The 21,979-nt window shown below is 41.6% G+C and overlaps 1 protein-coding gene across 1 annotated transcript in view; it reads right to left on the bottom strand.

The window, feature by feature from the left end:
* Window positions 1-2,012: 2,012 nt before the first annotated feature.
* Window positions 2,013-21,979, bottom strand: part of EMILIN1 (elastin microfibril interfacer 1) — a 119,925-nt gene continuing 99,958 nt past the window's right edge. The window contains exons 4-8 of the mRNA XM_033936752.1: window positions 14,451-16,589; window positions 10,039-10,155; window positions 9,197-9,214; window positions 7,282-7,407; window positions 2,013-3,890 (exon numbers count right to left, since the gene is read on the bottom strand). Coding sequence (XP_033792643.1) covers window positions 3,532-3,890; window positions 7,282-7,407; window positions 9,197-9,214; window positions 10,039-10,155; window positions 14,451-16,589 — 2,759 coding nt within the window. The 3' untranslated portion in view covers window positions 2,013-3,531. The remainder of the gene's footprint in view (window positions 3,891-7,281; window positions 7,408-9,196; window positions 9,215-10,038; window positions 10,156-14,450; window positions 16,590-21,979) is intronic.

Below are 21,979 nucleotides of genomic sequence, written 5' to 3'. Positions count from 1 at the left end.
ACAGACATGCAAATCTGCCCCATGCATATTCATTAGGGCTATCCTGAAAACCTGACTGGCTGGTGGTCCTCTAGGACAGGGTTGGGAACCACAGCCTTATAGTGTGCAGTCAGATAAAAACATAGAAACATAGAAAATGACAGCAGAAAAGGGCCTTGGCCCATCAAGTCTGCCCACTTTAATGACCCACCCCCCAACTTCACCCCCCAAGAGATCCCACATGCCTATCCCATCTTCTCTTAAAATCTGATAGCTGCAGGCCTCGATCACCTGCAGTGGAAGTTCATTTCAATGATCAACCACCCTTTCGGTGAAGAAATACTTCCTGATGTCACCATGAAATTTCCCGCCCCTGATTTTCAGGGAATGCCCTCTTGTGGCCGTGGGACCTTTAAGAAAGAAGATATCATCTTCCACCTCGATACGGCCCGTGATATATTTGAACGTCTCAATCACGTCTCCCCTCTCTCTACGTTCCTCAAGTGAGTATAGCTGCAATTTACTCAGCCTTTCCTCATACGGGAGATCCTTGAGTCCCGAGACCATCCTAATGGCCATTTGTTGAACCGACTCAATTCGCAGCACATCTTTTTGGTAATGTGGCCTCCAGAATTGTACACAATATTCCAGATGAGGTCTCACCATGGATCTGTACAACGGCATTATGAATTCGGGCTTCCGGCTGTCGAAACTTCTGCACAGGCAAGTTTTAATGAGCTGTTAGCACCCAATTATTTCTATTAATTGGCTTGTTACTCAATTTATGCACTCACCTGAGATGCATGCCCAATTTGGGTGTGCAATTCTGGGCACCATATATAGAATCTTGGGGTTAATGTACGTTAACCCTTGCCTTTGATGCTTTGGTACTTTAGTAAACAGGCCTAGTTGTTGTCAGAGCATGCGATTTTACATAGCCGTTGCTCCCTTCCTCACTTCAGTGACCTCTCTTTATCTCTGAAGTTATCACCTGCCCAGCGAACTGCACAGAAATTTATCGTCACTGTCCTGCTTCTAATGCAGCACTCCAGTCTCTTCCATCTGATGGCCACTCCTTTTTAACTCTAAGACAGACTACTGCCACATTGCTTTCATCTTCAGAAGTTCTGTTCTCTTCTCTTGTCTTAAATTTCACCAGGGCTTTGGGTAACCACTTTTCCCCTCATCAGCCTTCATGTCTCCAAAGGGTTCTCATAAGGGTTACATGCAAAGTCCATATGGCTGTCACAGTACTTCTCTCTGATAGCCTCAGTCATACAAATTCAAAGAAGATCTGTTCTGGTCAGTTTTGAGTGAAGCATAGAGCAATCTTCTATCCATCTTGGTAAGTTGCCCATCTTCTGATTTTTTCAGAACTATTTTGCCAGAATTAGCAAAAAAAAAAGTGCTTTAAAAATCATTTATAAGGACTCATGTAAAATCTGACTTTTGCAATGTTTTCCAGTTGGAAGTCATACTTCTCTTTCTGAAATATGGGATCTGAGTTCCTATTGGAAGGAGCTATTCCTATAGGAAGAGGAGTCTAGGGTTATGGGGATGAACCGGGTTAGAAACAAATAAATCATAGCAGCTCCAGACCCCAGTGGGATGGGTAAAGACAAGGAAAATACTATTAAATTCACAATAAATTGGTTCAGTGGAAGGTCCTCAGTTCAGTCTCTAAGATTGATATTCTGCTTCTAGTGTCAGTTGAGGCTGAGCATGCTGAAAAAACAGTATTCATTCCTCTCAAGGGCAAGGGGGGGGTGGGGTAGGAAAGGATTATAAGGGTATCATGTCATTGTTCAAGTGTGATACTTAGTGGTCATATTCAAGGTCCTTGATTACAGGGTTCCAAATGAATCCTGGTGATGTTTCCAGATGAAGATCTTCACTGTAATGACCAGATCAGATATACTGGGAGGAAGATGGCAAAAGTAGGGCAAAAATCATTGGACAACTCAAGGCTCAAAGGCTTAAGGCTCAAAGAAGCAGGAAGAAACAAGTGGATCAAAAATATAAATGAGTAAAAATGCAGATGAAAAAACATGGAAGATTTATTCTGGGGCTGGGGAAGATATATTATCAAATTATTGGATGTACAACAGAACTGAACTATCCCAATCCACGATTACCCGGTTCAAACATTTTGCTCTTTTGGTTCTGATCTGAATCACAGCAGAACTCATATTTCTCACAAATTTACTTGTACTTAACATTTCTGTTATCAGTTGTGTGTGTCTTGGATACATAATAGTGTTCCTAGTTTCAGCTGATAAAGTTATGCTAACTCATATTCCTATGGTAATGCATGATAGATCTGAATCTCAAATGCTGATGACCCCTCCCCCCCCCAAACATACACACACATACATTTCCTACTAGAATTTATAATCCAGTCCTGATTTCCAAAGTCATTAACTAATACACTCTAGGACTGCAAGGATCAGGATGGAAGAGAGGAGCACAAAACTGGACAATAATGTCTGGCATGAACATGTTTGTGAATATGAGGGCTGCTTTTCGCACATTATATCACCAAGTCCCCAACTCCATTCAACTCCCACCCCCTCAAAAAAAAAATAATCCCTACTAAAACATTGTTCAAGATGATTGTAGGTAAAAATATATGAACAATTATACCGGAACCACACATTTCTTCAGCGAGGGAAGGCGTTTCATTTTCAATGTGATTTTGAAACCCCCTTCCCTCTCTCTTACACCTAACTCTCTCTGTGTTGTCTTGCTGGATGTTTCTTCTTGCTTGCTTATAATATGGGGTAGTTACCTCATATTTGGCGTGTGGAAAGTGACAATAGGTCCTGATCCAATTGCTTTTAAATGGATCCACCCTACTCCATTATCAACACCCTTTAACCTCTTAGTTAGTCTTTACCTTTGGTATGTTGAGCCACTTCCAAAGTGTCAATGAGTCTATCAGTTTTGTTTTCCTAATGGAGCAATCTGAAGTCTGCTATATCTATATCCATTTGCCAGTGAAACCACAGAGCTCCATAATATCCACCATTAACACACTAGTCAAATACCTTCAGTGTCTGCTATGCTTATTTTCTATGTAGGATTTTAGCATGGAAAGGGTGGCCCCATGACTATAGGTGAGTGGTAGGAAATTATTATCCATATACAATACAGAAATTCTTCACAGTTCCCATTTGTTCTGTCTGTCCTAATTAGATTGAAAGCTCTTCTGAGCAGGGACTGTCTATTATATGTTGAATGTATAGCGCTGCGTATGCCTTTCAGCGCTATAGAAATGATAAATAGTAGTAAGATTTATGACACAGGAGGTAGCCTGGTACCAGGGGGAGGTTGGAGGCCTTTTAAGGTTTGCAAGTAATCCATGGAAAAAAAAAAATAGGCCTGCCGCACCCTGGAGCTAACTATAGTTTCAGGGTACAAATCTGTGGAAGCTAATAATTCATTTTTGTAAAACACGACCCTTCCCTCCCTTCCCAATAAAGGCACGCTTTAGTCCATAGAATTACTTAGAGCAACTCCAGCACGCAGAGAATATTCATATTAAATAGATGGTCAGAGAGACTCCAAACGGTTTGCTTCTTTTAGGTCCACTTCTCCTTCGTAGAGCAGAATTCCACTGAAGACTGTGAGAGGCTCGTCCGAGTGTGCCAGCTTGCCCATCACAAGGTCGATGCAGATGGTGTCACCACGTTTCAGAGACAGAATGATGTTAAAGACACCCAGTGAGCCAGAAGCAGATTTGCTGTCAGCCACGGGTTTGTTCTCCAGGCCCTCAGGTTGGTAGCCAGCAGAATCAATACGAGCAATGCCGTAGTTCGACTTAGAGAGCACAGCCTCTATCTTTTCGTCCTTGTGCCCTGTCAGGATGGCACTGATAAAGTAACGGCCATCAACAGGTGCAGTGAAAACCCCTGGAGGATCAAAACATATAGTGTATCAGAGAATACTAACACATTTGAATCAACTGAATTGTACTGTGCTCTTTATAGGCATAACTTCCCTAGGGCATTACTGAGCAATGTAATAATTCTGTGTGTTCTATTAAACAAAATGTAATCCCCCCCCCACCCCCAACAAGTCATCTAATGATCGTGATGAACCAGTTTATGAAGGCACTATAGCAAGAGGCATATCACAGAAGCTAAACTGACTAACTGCAACTAGGTGCACCCCCTGAAGCTAAAAAGGAGACAATGTTCTGACACTTTTATCCTACAAACACTACATTTAAATTGGGAGGGTTCACAAATAAATCATCCCCAAACTAGAAGAAGGAAAATTATTATCAAAAGAAAAACTGCAATCCCCCTTCCCCAAAACCCAACACAACTTTAAAGATTTTATCTGGGATAAATCAAAGCAAAGAAATATGTACGTGATGATACTTTAAAAAAAAAACCAACAACTGAAGGTTGATAAAGAAAAAGAGAAGATATGGAATGGAGAACAGAGAAGAAAAGTTGATGCAGAAAGTAAAAGAAAAGATCCAGAAAGGAAAACCAGAAGAAAAGTGTTGGAACAGCTAAGAAGTACCAGAAAAAAAGTGTCTAAACAGCCCAAGAAAGTGAGAATCCAGTGGAAAATAAGTGTGCAACATAAGAGAGCAAGATACTATAGGACAGATCAGGAAAGTGAATGAAGAGGAAAGGCAGGAGAATGACCAGGAGAAAGAAGGGCTGGTGTTTGAGCTCTTGGCCTATGTGGAGATGGGTATCTATAGGATGTGCTAAAGAGGATGGAAAGACTACCTGGATTAACAAAATATATATTGCACCTATAGTTAAAAAAACAAAAAAACATGATAAGCATAGGGCAGTTTCTCTGCTTATTCTGGGCAGACAAGAGGTCAGGAAAATATACTGACAGTGGAAGAAGAGAGAAAGTCAACATTACCACTTGCAGCATTTTTGTGCATCCCAGTCCACTAAGTCCCATCCCCCATGCTACTCCTGTGATAATAAGTAAGATTAAGAAGGCCATAAGCTGCATCAAGGAACCATCCCCTACTTACCTTCTAGAGTTCTTTGATCTCTTATTGACCAACACCTTTGAATCCCAACTATACATCAGGACCGCTATGAATACATACATTCTTCTCTATTGCACCATCTCTGTGGAAATCTCTCCCAGCTACATTATGACTCAAACCCACCTATCCCAAATTCAGATCTTCTCTGATGACCCTACTTATTTGAAAAAGCTTTTGGCCTTGAGGATTTACTAAACTGCATTCTCTCCCTGCTTCCTTGAGCACTACCACATGTGGCCTCTTTGGCTAGATCCCTGTTACTTAGCTCCTTACTAGTTTTTGTATTCTTGCCTTTTTGATTTCCTGTGACAAATAGCATTCATTTCCTTTTGTATTATTTTGAATTTTGTATACTGCTTTGCTATTGCTCAAGGAAAGGCACTCTCTAAAATTGAAAGGGATAGATTCCGTACGAACGTAAGGAAGTTCTTCTTCACCCAGAGAGTGGTAGAAAACCGGAACACTCTTCCAGAGTCTGTCATGGGGAAAACACCCTCCAGGGATTCAAGACAAAGTTAGACAAGTTCCTGCTGAACCAGAATGTCCGCAGGCAAGGCTAGTCTCAGTTAGGGTGCTGGTCTTTGACCATAGGGCCACCGCGTAAGTGGACTGCTGGGCACGATGGACCACTGGTCTGACCCAGCAGCGGCAGTTCTTATGTTCTTAAGTTTGTGGGGACGGGGCGAGGATAGGGACAGCTCATGGGGACGGGATGGGGACAGATTTTTTTCCTATGTCATTTTCTACTCAGACTTCATTGGAGAATATCCTCAAGTTTGTGAGCATTTCCAAATGCATTTTCTTATGTTTACCGACATCATAGAAATAAATCAGACACAAAATAGTGCAACAATTATTACTAAGAGATTCATTAAGATAAAAATCCAAGGTTAAAGGATATCAATTCCTACTTTGATAAAAACATAGACAGAGGAACCAAGGGGAGCAAATTTTGAGATAGAGATTTTAGCACACACATCCCATCCTACCCACCCTATTTTGTGCCAGATCTGCCTATTCTACCTTTCAGCCCCACCTTTTTTCCCACCTCACCATAGTTATTATGGGAGGTTGAGAACTACAGATAACCATTTTTCCTATTCTCTCTCTCACCTTCTCTTACAATTCTTTTTTTAACTTAGGGCTCCTTTTACTAAGGCGCGCTAGCGGTTTTAGCGCGCGCTGCATTGCCGTGGGCGCTAGACACTAATGCCAGCATTGAGCTGGCATTAGTTCTTGGCGCGTAGCATGGGGTTACTACGCGCAGCAATGCAGCGCATGCTAAAAACACTAGCGCACCTTAGTAAAAGGAGCCCTTAGTGTTCTTAATATCTTAGGATGTAGAACATCTGTGTAAATATTACACTTGATCCTATAGTACCAGTACACCTACTACTGGGAAACTAGAACAAGCTGGACTCCTACAGATCCCTACCCAGGTGTGAACTGCTTAGCAGAATCATTCACTCTAGTCTCAATTGCAGAACATGGACCTCTTCCCTTCCCACTCTTTCAAGATTGTTGCTCCCTCCATTTAACCTATATGCATTGGCTTCCTTCTCTTAAATTCAATGTATTCTCTTACTGTATTCACTGTATATAGTCCTTCCCTCTCTTAATTATAAACCTATAACTAGTTTGACTTTACGATTGCTTTGTTATGTTCTTCAATTTCAACCGCATTGTGTGTATTTCATCTAACTGTTGTGAACCGCCTAGAACTCCCTGGGTATGGCGGTATACAAAAATAAAATTATTATTATTATAGACTCTCATCCAATACAGAATAGGAGACCATAAATAAGAAAGAAACAGGGGGGACGTAAACTGAAATAGAAACATCTAAGAAAACTAGACTCTGTAACCAGTTCACTACAGGTAAACATAAAACAGAAATCCATTTCCTTCTATAACGCACAAAAATAGAAAGATGCATTCTAGTTTCTTAAAATTTAAAATAAGTTTTTTTCTATTTTTTACTTTTGTTGTCTTGGCCTTTTATTTTTATAATTGGGTTGCTTCCAGCTTTTCCTGTTTTTCCAACACCTCCTTTCCATATCTTCTCTCCTCCTGTCTTCCCATTGATCCCTTTCTCTTTCTTGCCCTTCCCAGCCCATTCTCCAATTGTCTACAGGAAATTCCATAATGTGTTCTAAACATGAAGCAGAACTAGTTTTTCAGCAATGATGGCCTCTCCTAGGTAGAGTCACCTGAGGTTCTCCGAGTTCAGCTATGTGATATGACTGTGACCGAGAGAGATTAACCCTGCTCACCTGTTCTAGGGTCATAGTGATTGCCATCGTTCACCAGTACTTTATCAAAGGCAATGGTTCCAGTGGCATCCTGAGAACTGGATAGTGCAGCGGAGAATGATATGTGAAGCACTTTCGCTGTCTCACCTATTGGACCATAAAACCAAGAAAATGTTATATGCAAAGAAACTGATCCCATATATAGGATAAGCATGGATGAACATGGGCATCTCTGTAGCTTGGTGCTTTGAACCAGGAGTAATCCAGGTCAATTCTAATTGTAATGAGCACAGCATTGCTGGTCTTGATTTAACTTTCTTATCCACGTTTAGACAAAATTTCAACTAAACACTATTTTGTAAATATGCCCTATATGTGTATTTTACAGGTGAGTATACATGTAGGTAGAGTATGCACAGAGCAGGAGTGAGACTCACACTTATGTTCATGTGCAATTTATAGAACAGCGTTTCCTAAGTCAGTCCTGGAGTACCCCCTCGCCAGTCAGGTTTTCAAGATATCCACAATGAATATGCATGGATCAAATTTGCATATAATGGAGACAGTGTATCTGGATATTGGCACTTAATAACAGAGTATACCAGCCACTGCCACTCTCATCTGGATAATGGTGATATTCGGCCTTTTTGCTGTCCTAATTTATCCAGTTAGTTTTCCGCATATCTGGATACCGATGCTGAATATAGTCATTAACCGGCTAAATTCCAGCTCCACTCCTGGACCCCCGATAGGGTGGTCTGTAGTAATTTTCAGTAGCCTTTTCTGGTCAATGTTCCTGAAAACTCTTGCATGGCCTCAGTCAGTGGGACTTATCCAGGCAGCAGTGCTGCTCTCCAGATAAGGCATTTTAAATATCAAGTCCTACCCTAGGCAATTTCCTTGGAAATAGGAAGACAGCCACTGCTAATCAGGCCCAGAGTGAGAAAATTCATCATGTCCATCTGTCAGTGAATTTATGTATGAAAGCAAAAACAGAACCCAACACTTCCGCAGTAAGAAGGTAATAGCTAGGGTTACCAGACATCTAGATTTCCATGGACATGTCCTCCTTTTGAGAACATGTCTGGGGGTCTGGAGGGATGGCTTTTCAAAACTGGCACTTTGTCTGAGTTTTGAAAAGCTATGTTGGACAGGGAGGAAGTCCGTGCATGTGTGGCCGGTGAACACGACATATAACATCATCATGTAGCGGACTTCCTCCCTGCCTATGAGCAGGCAGCAGGGGGCGGGGCTAGGGCAGGCTTGAGGCGGGATTAGGGTGGAGATGGGTGGAACTAGGCAGGCCAAGGGGTGGGGCTAGGAGTCTGGATTTTCCGAAAGGAAATTCTGGCAACCCTAGTAACAGCCAAAAGCAAAAGAAGGAGTATAAGAGTAGAAAGTGACACATCATGGGAATCCACAAATGTATGAAAAGATAGGGACCCAACATGGTTCGTGTTTTGACCAAACCATTTATATGAGTCTCCCGCAGCATTTTTTTTTTTTCAGCTTCATGCTTTGTCAAGGATTATCTTTACACGGCACTTTTAAGCAATGAAACTACACACTGCCAGTGATATCCAGTAGCTTGTTTGTATAGCAACATTTGTTTTGACCATTGAATCCTCAAATTTTAGGACCCCTGAGGAAGACAGTTTGGTTGAAACACGGACCGTGTTGGGTCCCTATCTTTTCATACATTTGTGGATTCCGTTGATGAGTCACTTTCTACTGTGGAAATAAAATCCCGCATCATGAACATTATTTCCGCAATCCTCCTTTTGCTTTTGAGTGAATGTTTGTATTTCATAGAATTGTAATGGATATAAGGGTAGAGCTTCACTGATCTTTTTCTCTCCAGAATTTCAGTAGTGTAGATTCACAAAGAAAGAAGAGCTGGGCATTCAAAACAAGATGAAATGGGAAATGAACCTACCTTGTTCTCCTCTGGGGCCTGTGAGAGAAAAAAAAAAAGTAACACAAATCAGTCAACTGAGGATACAGGGTAAATGTGCATCATCTCTGCACAACAAGTCTAAAGACACCGAGGAGTTTCTGCTCAATACCCCAAAAATCTCACACCCTCCAGATATTTATACACCACGGTCAGCATTGGATTTAAACACCGGTGTTTAAATCTGTACCCAAATATTATGTGCCAGCCAATACTTGGATATTAGTGCCAAATATCTGGGTATAAGCTGGGCATCAAATGTTCTCGTACCACTGATAGACAGTGCTCATACCTGGGATAATTAAGTTAGATCATTGCCACTTACTAAGGTGAATCCCATATTTTATGTACTGTAGATAATGCCAATGAGAATTTTCACTGACCCACCCAGCACTAACAGGACACAGTGGCAAAGTAAGGAGGGGGGGGGCGGTCCGCCCTGGGCGCCATCTTGGTGGGGAGCTGGCAGCGGGGTGGCGGGGCTAGAACAGACTTGAGGGCAGGATTAGGGTGGGCACAACTAGGTGGACCTAGGGGCGGAGCTAGGGGGCCGGATTTTCTGAAAGGAAAATCTGGCAACCCTAGTGGGATGCCACCACCCCAGGCGCCTCCCACCCTCACAACAACAGTGTGCTCACATTAGAAATATAGAAACATAGAAATAGACGGCAGATAAGGGCCACGGCCCATCTAGTCTGCCCACCCCAATGACCCTCCCTACCTGACTCTGCGAATAGATCCCACATGTCTATCCCATTTGGCCTTAAAATCTGGCATGCTGCTGGCCTCAATGACCTGAAGTGGAAGACATCTGAGCAACTTACCTGGAGGTCCAACTGGTCCTTGGATACCAGGAGGCCCGTCTTTGCCACGGGGACCATGAGGTCCAAGGATACCTTGTTTTCCAGCAGGACCAGGTGGTCCTGGCAGGCCGGGTGGTCCTGAAATGAAATATATATCTATATATATATTTAATTAGACCCCCTGCAAACCCCCCTCCGCCCAAGAAAAGAAGTGATGAGGATAATTATCTTACTACAGTATTTACCCTGCTTGACATTATAATTCTGGGTAGAATGGTAAAAGGTTCTGAAGTAACTGGACTAGTCTCAATCTGTCTGTTAATACACACACAGACACCAGATTAAGAGAAGTCTGTTGTGGCCTTGCTTGAGTGCAAAGCCTCAAGTTTTCTCCTTTATTTCTTTTCTATTCATACGTACATTTCTGGCCTATGAATCCTAAATTGCTCCTTGTGGGCAATAAAGTCAATCCATATCTTGCATAGGGCAGGTACAACAATGCTTCAAGTGACTCAGGTAAGAGTCTGCTCTCATTCCAGAACTAATGGAGCAAATTCTCTTTACTACAGCGTTTGTGGTCTACACCAGGGGCTCTCAAACCTGTCCTAGGGGACCATCAACCAATTGAGTTTTCAGGATATTCTTAATGAATATTTATGAGAGAGATTTGCATATAATGGAGGTAAGAGGCATGCAGCTATGTCTCATGCATATTAATTACTATACCTCAAGACAAAAGAAGCTCATGTACATGTATTCTAATAATTACTTAACATTATTTATTTATCGAACATCAATCAATTTAAACATTTTACGTTCCTAAATATCACATTTTATAAATACGTAGAGTCCCCTTCCTCACTAACCCCTCCTTTTACGAACGGGTAGCCTCATAGTGAGCATCAGAGCAGTTACCGCCGCTGCTGGCGCTAAAACCCACGCTATGTATTTGTATAAGAGGGGGTAATAAGTTGTTTGAAGTTGTTGTATTAATGTCCATTTAAAATATTCAATGTATTCAATTTTTTACTTTCTATTCACAGTTCTCTGTCTCCTTCAAGTCAAAAGATCTTATACAATTCACTTCATGAACGATAATGTTCAGCGGTTTACAATTTCTATCTTCTTTCAGCTGATTCCAAAGTAAATGTTTTAAATCATAGATGTTTGTCTAGCTCAACAGAAGACTGTGTTTTGCCGTTAAGCATCATCAAGAGCTGAGACTGAAGGAGGCTCTAAATCCTCACATAGACCTACAAATACATAGTACAAATATATTCTAATATATTAGTATTGCTAAATATTGAAGAATCAATTTAAAATAAAATATTACCATGAGTGCGCATAATAGTTGCACATAATAAAGACCGTAGTTGTCAGGAGCAGGTTTGAAGCTGTTTTTCATTATCGCATTATACTTACTGCTTCATGCTCATGTGAAAAATGGTGAATAGCTTATTTTGTTTTGCGGAAGCTTATTTTGATTTGTTTTTTCCTCATTATATTGTTGTTTTGGTATGCATATTAATTAGAGATGTCCTGAAAACCCAACTGCCTGGTGGTATCTCAAGACAGGTTTGAGAATCATTGGTCTAAATCAGTGTCTCTCAAACTTTTTTTTAGCTCCGGTGCACTAAATGGAGCAAATGTTTTTCGTGGCACATTATAATTGAAATGATAAAATTGCAAAACCAACAAGAAATTAAATTTGAGTTATTTATTTAAAGTTCTTTAAGCTATGTATGGGTAATTATAACAATGATGAAACTAAAGTAGATAGACTATAATTGCTAATTAATGCGATGGATGTGCTTCTTTTTGAGTGCAAATTAACTCAAAACGCAGTTTGATAGTCGACAAGCAAACTCGCATTTCATCATCCACATCTGAAGTCATTCTCTTTTTTTTTTTCAATTTAATTTCTGTCAGAGCTGAAAATCCAAGTACTCAACGATAAGAATATAAGCCTTGATTGCTCAAGTTAGGATAACTACCGCATATAAAATAAAAATAAAATTACTTGCCGTTAGTTTTCAAGGACCAATCACATCAAACAATGATGCTTGACTGGGTGGTTTTATCCTTACGCACACAAGCGCTCATAATATTGACAGACTCTTGCGTAAGCGACGCACGTGTCATCTATTCTAGAGTATACTTATGAAAGGACTTTTTCAAAATAAAGTAAAATTCTGGAATCTCTCATGGGATTTCTTTGGGGCACACTACTGTGCCCGGGCACACAGTTTGAGAGACACTGGTCTAAATCATGTATATGTAAGGTTCAGGTAGTCCAAGATACAGGAACTTGAGCTAATAGTAAAGTGAGCTGTCATCCTGAACAGTGCAGGACACTGACCACTGCGCTGCCAGATGGTTATGGTTCGGCACATTAGCTAAAAAAAAAAAAAAATCATGGTAAAGTCCTGAAAATGTATCTACTAGCTAAAAAGCAATTATTGGAAAGATGTGATGAATTACTATAGTCCACGTGCAATAGTTTATACACTGCTATCTGACTGCCATGAAATTATATACTACTAGTGTTTTAGCCCATTACATTAACGGGTGCTAGAGTAGATGTCTGTCTGTCTGTTTTGTTTTTTTTAATTTGTCTCTCTCTCCTTGGACGCTGTCATTCTTTCTGTCTGTGTCTTTCCCTGGCCCCCTGTCTGTCTATCTTTATTTCTAACTCTATCCTCTTCCCTCAATCCTGCATGTGGCCTTTTTTATTTCTCCTCCCCACTTCCTTCCAACATCTGCTCCCCCTGTCCTCCACACTTCCATTCGGTGTGTCTCCCTCTCTCTACCCCTTCCATCTACTGTTCACCCTCTGTCTTGCCCCTCTCTTCTCTTTCCATCCAGTGTCCGCCCTCTCTCTCTCTGTTCCATATGGCCTCTCTCCATCTCCTCCTTCCTTTACCCTTGATCTGGCATACCTTCCTCCTTCCCTCCAAGCCATTCTCTCCCCCTCTGCTCCCTTTCCTCATTTAACTACTTCATTGGTCAGCAGCAACATTCACAATTCATTGCTGTTGCTGGCTTCAGGTCTTTCTCTCTGGCCGGTCCTGTCTTCATGAAAACAGGAAGTAGGCAGGACTGGCCAGAGAGGAAGGCCTGAAGCCGTTGAGTACCTCTGTCGCGTCATTGATGATGTCATCAATGACGCGGCAGAGGGACTCAACTGCAGGAGAAAGCCTGTTTAGCGTGCTGCGGCTGCCAATGCTGGAGGGAGGTTTGATATTAAAGTCATCTCGCTGGGAGAGAAGCGTCTGCCTCAGGTGCTTCAGGCAACAGCAGCGTTTACAATTCGCTGCTGTTGCTGGCTTCAGCCCTTCCTCTCTGGCGGGAGGTTTGTGCCGGCATGTCCCTCCCCCTCCAGTAGTGTGCAGCAGTTTGCACGGCGCATCCTCTCATGATCCTGGGTCGGCCACACGCTTGTGCTGGGGACTCATACAGTCCAGTCCTTCCGGCGAGTGTAGGGAAGTGCTGGGGATTCGCGCATGCGCACTCATGCGGCCACGGAACTACTGATCATGGAAGCACACAAATAGGAGTGCGCATGCGTGAGTTAACCTTTTATTATATAGGATACTAGTAAATCAAAGGGCTCCTTTTACAAAGCCGCGCTAGCGGGGTTAATGCGCGTGACTTTTCATCATGCGCTAACCCCCGCGCTGGCCAAAATCTACCGCCTGCTCAAGAGGAAGTGGTAGCGGCTAGCGCGTCTGGTGGTTTAGCGCACACTATTACGCGTGTTAAACCGTTAGTGCGCCTTTGTAAAAGGAGCCCAAAGTGTCTGGAATCTGATTTCTTAATCACTATGGGGTGCACAAGCAGGTTGATAGATTGGTTCATATTTTCTCTCTTTTCCATAGAAAAGTAATCTATTCTGATTTGCAAAAGAGCAAATTAATTTACTAAATAAGCTGTAGATTTTAATGCAAAAAAAAAAAAAAGATGGAATAGCACATACAATTATGATAGTTTTGTTTAAGAACTTAATAAGAGATGTATGTAATACCTTCTCTATTTTTCTAACAGGTAGACAGACATGCTTAGCTTTATGGTCTGTCTTTTCATCCATTGGTATAATCAGGGCCGGATTTAGATGAAAAGAGGCCCTAGGCTATTCCACTTATGAGGCCCTTTCACCTCCCATTTTTAAGTTTGTAAATTACATGAGAGATAATAAAATACATCATTACTCTGATATATATCAATATGTTAAATGAAACATGTTGTTATTGGTACTAACCTTTATAAAAAATGTGACACGGATCTTGAGGCCCTAGGCTGAAGCCTAGTTAGCCTATAGGAAAATTTGGCCCTGGGTATAATGTTTTCTTTACTAGTATAGAGACATCCATCAGAATCACTTACTACATAAAACAGACACTACAAAGCCATAATGAGCGAAGGCCTCTTCTTACCCATAAAGTCCTGCAGTGTAAAGTTCTGGAACTCAGATGACAAGAAAAGAACAGAGCTGTTGAGAACATTTAGTCTCTTGTTAATTCCATTCAACTGAGTGTTCTGGAGTTTATCAAACCAAGCACTGTGCGTCTTTACAGTGCTGTTCATCTCATGTACACAGTTCCAAAGGCTGGAAACATGCTTGTTTAGCCCTTCCTTGATTTTCTTCAGGCTTCCTGACACGGTATCAAGTTTGTCACAAATATTCTCTAGCTTGGACACCCTGTCATCCAGCCCTCCAGCAGAACGTCTACAGTCTCTTGTCTCTATCAGCATGGTGCTCCCATACCTCTCAATTTCCTTGCTAACAGAGTCAAATTTATCCTCACTTTCTCCAATGTGCTCTGTTACTTCCTGTTGGATCTTATTGATCTCTGAAATTATTTTGTCCTTTGTGGTCCCCAAGTCATGAATATCAGTTTGGTGCTTCCCCACTGTCTCCTGCAGATCCTTGATGGTATCATTTAGGGAACTGAAGGACACAATGACCTCTGATAGTTCTCCTTGCATGGATTTTAGATCGATGTTAGAACTACCTCCAAACACACTAAATCCATCTAGAGCTTTGTTAGAATCAATGAGGTCTTTACCTTCTTCTGCCTTCTTCTGAATGAGTTGGCATGTATTTTTACATTCTTCAACATCCTCTTTAAGCTTGCCTACCTCTTCTTGGAGATTGGAACAAACCTGGCCACAGCTCTTGTAGTCAAACTGTATCATGTTTGTGAGTGCTTTCAGGTCATCTTCCAACTGTTCTAATTTAGCATTAGTCCTATTATAGTGTAAAACTATACCCTTGTGGGTTGAATCAACTGTTTGTATTCCACTGTTGATGAAAGACATTAGACGGTCTTCCAAATTGGTTACATTTAGTTCAACACGAGCTTTCAAGTCAATTAGATCATCTTCCAAGCTGTTAACAGTTTCTCTCAGGGAATCACCTGAAATGTCCAGCTGTTCAATTACAGAACCAGTAATACGAATTTTCCCCTCATTATCCATAACCCTTCTTTTCAAATCAGATAAACCCTCTGTGCAACCATTTACTGCAATCTTTACCTGATTCTTGAGATCTTTCATGTCTGATATCACTTGATTTAGACTTCCCTCATTCTGACCAACAGTACTATGCAAGAGACTAATGTCCAGAGCAAGGTTGGAAAGGGTCTGGCCAACAGAGTCCTCAAATCCTGAACTGTTGCCAAACTCTGACAATAGTATGTTGATCTTTTCCTCATTTCCATAGATACGGTCACTAAATTCATTTCTCATTTTGTTGATTTCATCATAAATATATTTTCTTAATTCTTCGCTGTAATGGTAGAAATATTCATCTAAACTCCTCTGGGTTGTATTCATCCTGCCTTCAATGTTTTCCAGTCGACTATTAAAAGCCTGATCAACTTGAGGAGCATCAATGTTTTGCTTTCCACCCAGTTCATTCTCCAAACGCCCATTCAAGTCATTGTAGGAATTGGATACTGAACTGACCTTCCTCTCCACGTCACTTACTTTTTTCCTGAGATCATCAACCTGAGAGCAACAATCTTTTGGTATGTGTGTGGTTATCCCTGTGACATGTCTCTGAATATTTTCCACAGCTTCACGATTTCGCTGATCTACAGAACTAATCAGTTTTTCTATCCCACGCATCCTGTCCCTGTCTTCATCTTGCTGTTTTCTGAACCCTTCTATTTCTGAGAGACAAGAAGAGCAGGATTGTTGCAATTTTTTCTCTACTTCTCTTAAGATGTCTCCCTTTAGGTCTACCAGCTTCTGATTAATATTTAAGTTATATGGGGGAGGAGTTTGCACATAGACATTGTTGAGGTTTCCTAATTCCTCATCATGACTTGAGATTCGATTGTCCAATTGCTCCAGACGTTTTTGGATTTCATTGAGGGTTTCTTTCATTTCTGGATGAGCAGCTGCATCTGCTGGCTGTTTGCCATTCACAGTTGTATCAACTATCCCTTGAATCTCTATTCGGAATTTTTCATTCATGCCCTGCAAGGTTGACTGAAGGTCATGGAGTTCCTTGGTCAGAGTCTGGACCTTTTCTTCTAGCTGCTTAACTTTCTCAGAGTCCCCTTGGCCTGTGGAGAAATAGGACAGGACTATGAAAACAAGAACATCTAATTCTCAGATTATTATTGAAAAAATATAACCCAAAATGACAACATGAACAAATAAATTGTACCATATGTTATTGTTCGCATTAACATTGGTTTGTTTTATTTGCTTTTACTGATACTATTGTTCAGTTAAATTTTATTATAGTTGTTAGTGTTACTTTTTTAGACTGTAAACCACTCTGGTGGGCTACCTAGTTTGTAGGGTGTTCAAACAAATTTATAAATGAATCATTTTAAAACTTTTTTTTTTCCACTCAACGTATAATTAAGCTTTGGGATTCATTGACAGAGAAGGTGGTAAAAGCTGTTAACACAGCAAAGTTTAATAAACGTTTGGATAAGTTCCTTTAAGAAAAGTCCATAAACCATTGTTAAGGTGGGGAAAATCCACTGCTTATTCCTAAAATAAGAATCATGAAACTTATTATTGTTTGGGGTTTCTGCCAGGTACTTCTGACCTGCATTAGATACTTTTGGGAACAGAATACTAAGCTTGATGCGGTTTACAATATAAAATGGACTTTGAAAGGAACTCCGTTAAAACAGATAACACCCCACTCAAAAAAACCCACCCCAGAGAGTGCCCAAATAAATCACATTCATGGCGATCAACGTTAGATACCAAATAAAAAGAGTTATAAACTAGTATTTTATAATAGCCAAATCTATTATAGAATATTAATGTATGTCTGGAGTTATGTACCAACATTAGGCATAACTGCTTACAGAGCTCATAATCAAAAAAGTATGTTGCTTGCCATGTAATAAGATTATAAAAATAAATATTCGCCATTCCAGCCTGTGTTTGATTGCCATTGGAAAGGGTTACTAGGTTTCTCCATGCTATCTCCAATTTCATAGCCAGTAATAATTTAGTACATAATCCTATTGAAACTGAAGCTTTATTGGTCAATTGGAGGCCATCTTTCACAGGGGGTGTGTGGTGCAGTGGTTAGAGCTACGGCCTCAGCACCCTGAGGTTGTTGGTTCAAATCCCATGATATGCCTTGTGTCCCTCATTGTCCCAGGTACATTAGATAGAGTGTGAGCCTACCAAGACAGAGAGGGAAAATGCTTGAGTACCTGAATGCAAACCACATAGGCTATAAGTGGTATGTAAATAAATAGTCCTCGACAATACTTTGTCAGAAGCTCACATCATTTCTATAACTTCTAGGGGTGATATCTGAGACTAAACTTTTGGGGCTCCTTTTACAAAGGCGTGCTAGCGGTTTTAGTGCATGCTTAGCGCATGCTAAAATGCCGCACGCGCTAGCCGTTACCGCCTCCTTTTAAGCAGTAATCTTGTGTGTGTGCTAAAAACGCTAGAGCACCTTAGTAAAAGGAGCCCTTGGTGTGGGTACAGATTAGAAAGACCCTTAAATCTGCCTTCTATAAACTACTGCATGCATCTTATACTGGCTGAAACATTATTGTCACCGAGTAATTTCAGTTATATTTTAAAACCTTTGGTTCTTTCCAAACATTGATGAAATTTCCTCTATTTTGGTTTACCCAAGACTTCAGTAAAATAGCCCTGCAGCTATTTCAAAATAAGGCTGCTTAGCTTGCGACTGACTGAGAAATACGAACACATTTTGCTTAATTTATTTTCTTTCCACTGGTTGCCTGTTCACAGAATATAAATTTACAATTGTGATTTTAAGGCTTTGCATTATCTTTTCTCTGTTTACTTTGGTACAGTGATTGTGGGATCTTTTTTGTGCAGGTCAGAGGTTATTGGCTATTCCATGTCATTGTTTGAGCTTGCTCTTTTAAGGAGCCTATTCCAATTTTCTGGAACTCCCTGTCAACTGAACTACATTTCCAGTATTATTTGTTGCTGTTTAAGAAAAAACAAGACAATTTTTCCCAGGCATTTGGGTCGCTGTTCTGAACTATTTAGCTGGCTTTTTGGGTTTTAAGATTTTTATAGTTATTACAAATGTTACATTTATTAAATTTTCATAGTGATTGTTCCCTCTATATGCTAGTAGATACATGTGCACTCTTGACTGTCCTGATATGTATTTTATCAAAGGCTTACAGGAAAGTAAGATTTGACAGCTCAGACCCCCCTCCCCACCCACATGCAAATTAAAAAAACATAGTAACATAGTAAATGACAGCAGATAAAGACCCGAGTGGTCCATCCAGTCTGCCCAACCAAACATGCTCCATAAATTAATTATTTAGTTTAAATGTTCTTTTTTCATAGATATTTCTGGGCCAGAAATTCAGAGCCCTGTCCAGTAGTGTTTTTAGGTTCATAAGAACATAAGAAGTTGCCTCCGCTGGGTCAAACCAGAGGTCCATCACGCCCAGCAGTCCACACCCACGGCAGCCCATCAGGTCCATGACCTGTTAGGTAGTCCCTTTTCCTATAACCCATCTCTACTTCTATCTGTACCCCTCAATCCCCTTATCCTTCAGGAATTTATCTAAACCTTCCTTGAACCCCCTTAGCGTGCTCTGCCCTATCACAACCTCTGGGAGCGCGTTCCATGTGTCCACCGCCCTCTGAGTAAAGAAGAACTTCCTAGCATTTGTTCTAAACCTATCCCCTTTCAATTTCTCCGAGTGCCCCCTTGTACTTGTGGTTCCCCAAAGTCTGAAGAATCTGTCCCTGTCTACCTTCTCTACGCCTTTCAGGATTTTAAAGGTTTCTATCATGTCTCCTCTAAGTCTCCGCTTTTCCAGGGAGAATAGCCCCAGCTTTTTCAACCTGTCAGCATATTAGAAGTTTTCCATATCCTTTATCAGTTTAGTCGTTTTTCTCTGGACTCCCTCAAGTATCGCCATGTCCTTTTTGAGGTACGGCAACTAGTACTGGATGCAGTACTCCAGATGCGGGCGCACCATTGCACGATACAGCGGCATGCTAACTTCCTTCGTCCTGGTCGTGATACCCTGTAATTTTCATGGCTTATACTCCTTATAGGCTATGAACCTTGCTCTAACTTCAATGAAAGCTCAAATTTTTTTTTTTTTTAATTGAAATAATTTTACAACATTACATTCACATAGGGCTCCTTTTACAAAGGTGCGCTAGGGCCTTAACGCGCGGAACAACGCACGCTAGCCGCTACCGCCTCCTTTTAAGCAGGCGGTAATTATTTCGGCTAGCGTGCGCTAAAAACGCTAGCACACCTTAGTAAAAGGAGCCCTTAGTAAAGATATGGATCCAAAAAGTAAATAATATACAAAGAACTTAAGTTTAAATAAACTTGCAAATCCATCTAGCCCAGATTATTGGACGGAAGCAGCTCATTAATTTAGAAAGCAGCAAGAAATCAAAAATAAGGAGGAAGAAGGGAACCCTCCCCCTTTTCTACCCCCATTAAATTCAAATGAGCGCTATTACATATTTACCCCATTTTGAAAAAACAAAAACAAAGCAGGTCAAGTTTTATTCCCTTTAAGAAACAAATCTAATTGAAACGGGTCCCAAAAATTATCATCTTTATCTTGGATATGTAGTAGCACTTACAGGAGAACTTAAAAAAAAAAAAAAAGGAGTACTTGGAGAGACCCCCCAGGAAGCACCCTAGAGCTGAGATCGTGATGTCATAATGCCTCATTCAACCAATGCCTAAGCTCCGTCCTCATCTGCACAAGCCTCAAACACTTGAAAATCCTAAGTAGCAACATTCTAGAGCTCAGATTGTGATGTCATAATGCCTCATTCCACCAATGTCTATGCTCCGTCCTCATCTGCACAAGCCTCAAACCCTTTAACATCATAAATAACAACATTCTAGAGCTCAGATTGTGATGTCATAATGCCTCATTCCACCAATGCCTAAGCTCCGTCCTCATCTGCACAAGCCTCAAACACTTTAACATCATAAGTAGCAACATTCTAGAGCTCAGATTATGTTGTCATAACGCCTCATTCCACCAATGCCTAAGCTCCGTCCTTATCTGCACAAGCCTCAAATGCTTTAAAATCCTAAATAGCGACATTCTAGACCTCAGACTGTGATGTCATAATGCCTCAGACTGTGATGTCATTATGCCTCATAATGCCTCATTCCACCAATGATGTCATAATGCCTCATTCCACCGCTACTCTCGCAGCGAATTTTCTTTCTCTTTCTCCTTCCACAGCACGAGGCAGGGGAAGGAAGCAGGCAGGAGAGGACACAGGAGAGACGCTAAAAAGCGGAGGGGAGGCAGCAAGGCGCCGGAGAAGGGAGAGTAAACAACGGGGCAGCGGCGAGAGTAGCTCCGCCCACCCCACCACGTCAGCAGCTAGCGTCCGGGCTCCTCCTTAAAAGGGGTCGAGCCAACGGGCGCAGCTACTCTCGCGGCGAATTTTCTTTCTCTTTCTCCTTCAACAGCACGAGGCAGGGGAAGGAAGCAGGCAGGAGAGGACACAGGAGAGACGCTAAGAAGCGGAGGGGAGGCAGCAAGGCGCCGGAGAAGGGAGAGTAAACAACGGGGCAGCAGCGAGAGTAGCTCCGCCCACCCCACCACGTCGGCAGCTAGCGTCCGGGCTCCTCCTTAAAAGGGGTCGAGCCAACGGCGCACAGCCGTTCGGCGTGCGGCGAAGGCGAGCGGCAAAGGCGCTCGCCTTAGCGAGAGCGCCTTTGCGAAGGGCCTCAAGAAGGGCCTCAAAGGAAGAACCTTCAACTTTAAATCTGTACCTGAGCTTCTAACAACTACTAATTACAAAAATTAACTTCAATTTAACTTCTAACTTCCTACCAAATCTTCCCACTCTACCAAACCACCAAGCACCTACAGCCTTCACACTAAGCAGACAGACCTCACCAGTCACTTTCCTCAAACCATTTAATCAGGCAGACCTCCCTGGCTGCTAAGAAATAGACAGTCTCAACTAACAATTATCTGACTACTGACTATCTCTATCTCTCATATCTCTACACTAGCTAACCTACAACCTATAACAAAAAATTATAACTATAACTATCTAAAAAAAAAAAAAAGAGATTACATACTAATTTACACCTTCTAAAATGGCAGGTAGAACCAGAAGTAGCAAGACTTCAATCAAGACAGGCAGTACAGTCACCGAGGGTATCCAGGGGATGGCTATGGCACATGTGCAGATGGAGGGGAAACCGGGACAGAGTACAGAGGTCTCTGTACAGACGGAGGCCATCCCCTCGAAAATGTCTACAGTCGCTACACAGACGGATGTAACGAATCAGCTAGATGAAAACCTTCTACTGGAGCTGAGGAACCTGAGAGAGGAGGTCCAGCGCTTAAGAAGCATTCGAGACGATGAGACCTTCATCGACGGTGTCATCCAGGAACTGTCCCAGATCACCAAACAGGAACCTAACGGGACCATACCCAAGACACCCAAGCAAACTACCAATCCC

Source organism: Geotrypetes seraphini, chromosome 3 (genome assembly GCF_902459505.1).
Source record: "Geotrypetes seraphini chromosome 3, aGeoSer1.1, whole genome shotgun sequence".
In the NCBI taxonomy this organism is placed as follows: Eukaryota; Metazoa; Chordata; class Amphibia; order Gymnophiona; family Dermophiidae; genus Geotrypetes; species Geotrypetes seraphini.
This window is presented reverse-complemented; position numbering and strand designations above follow the sequence as displayed.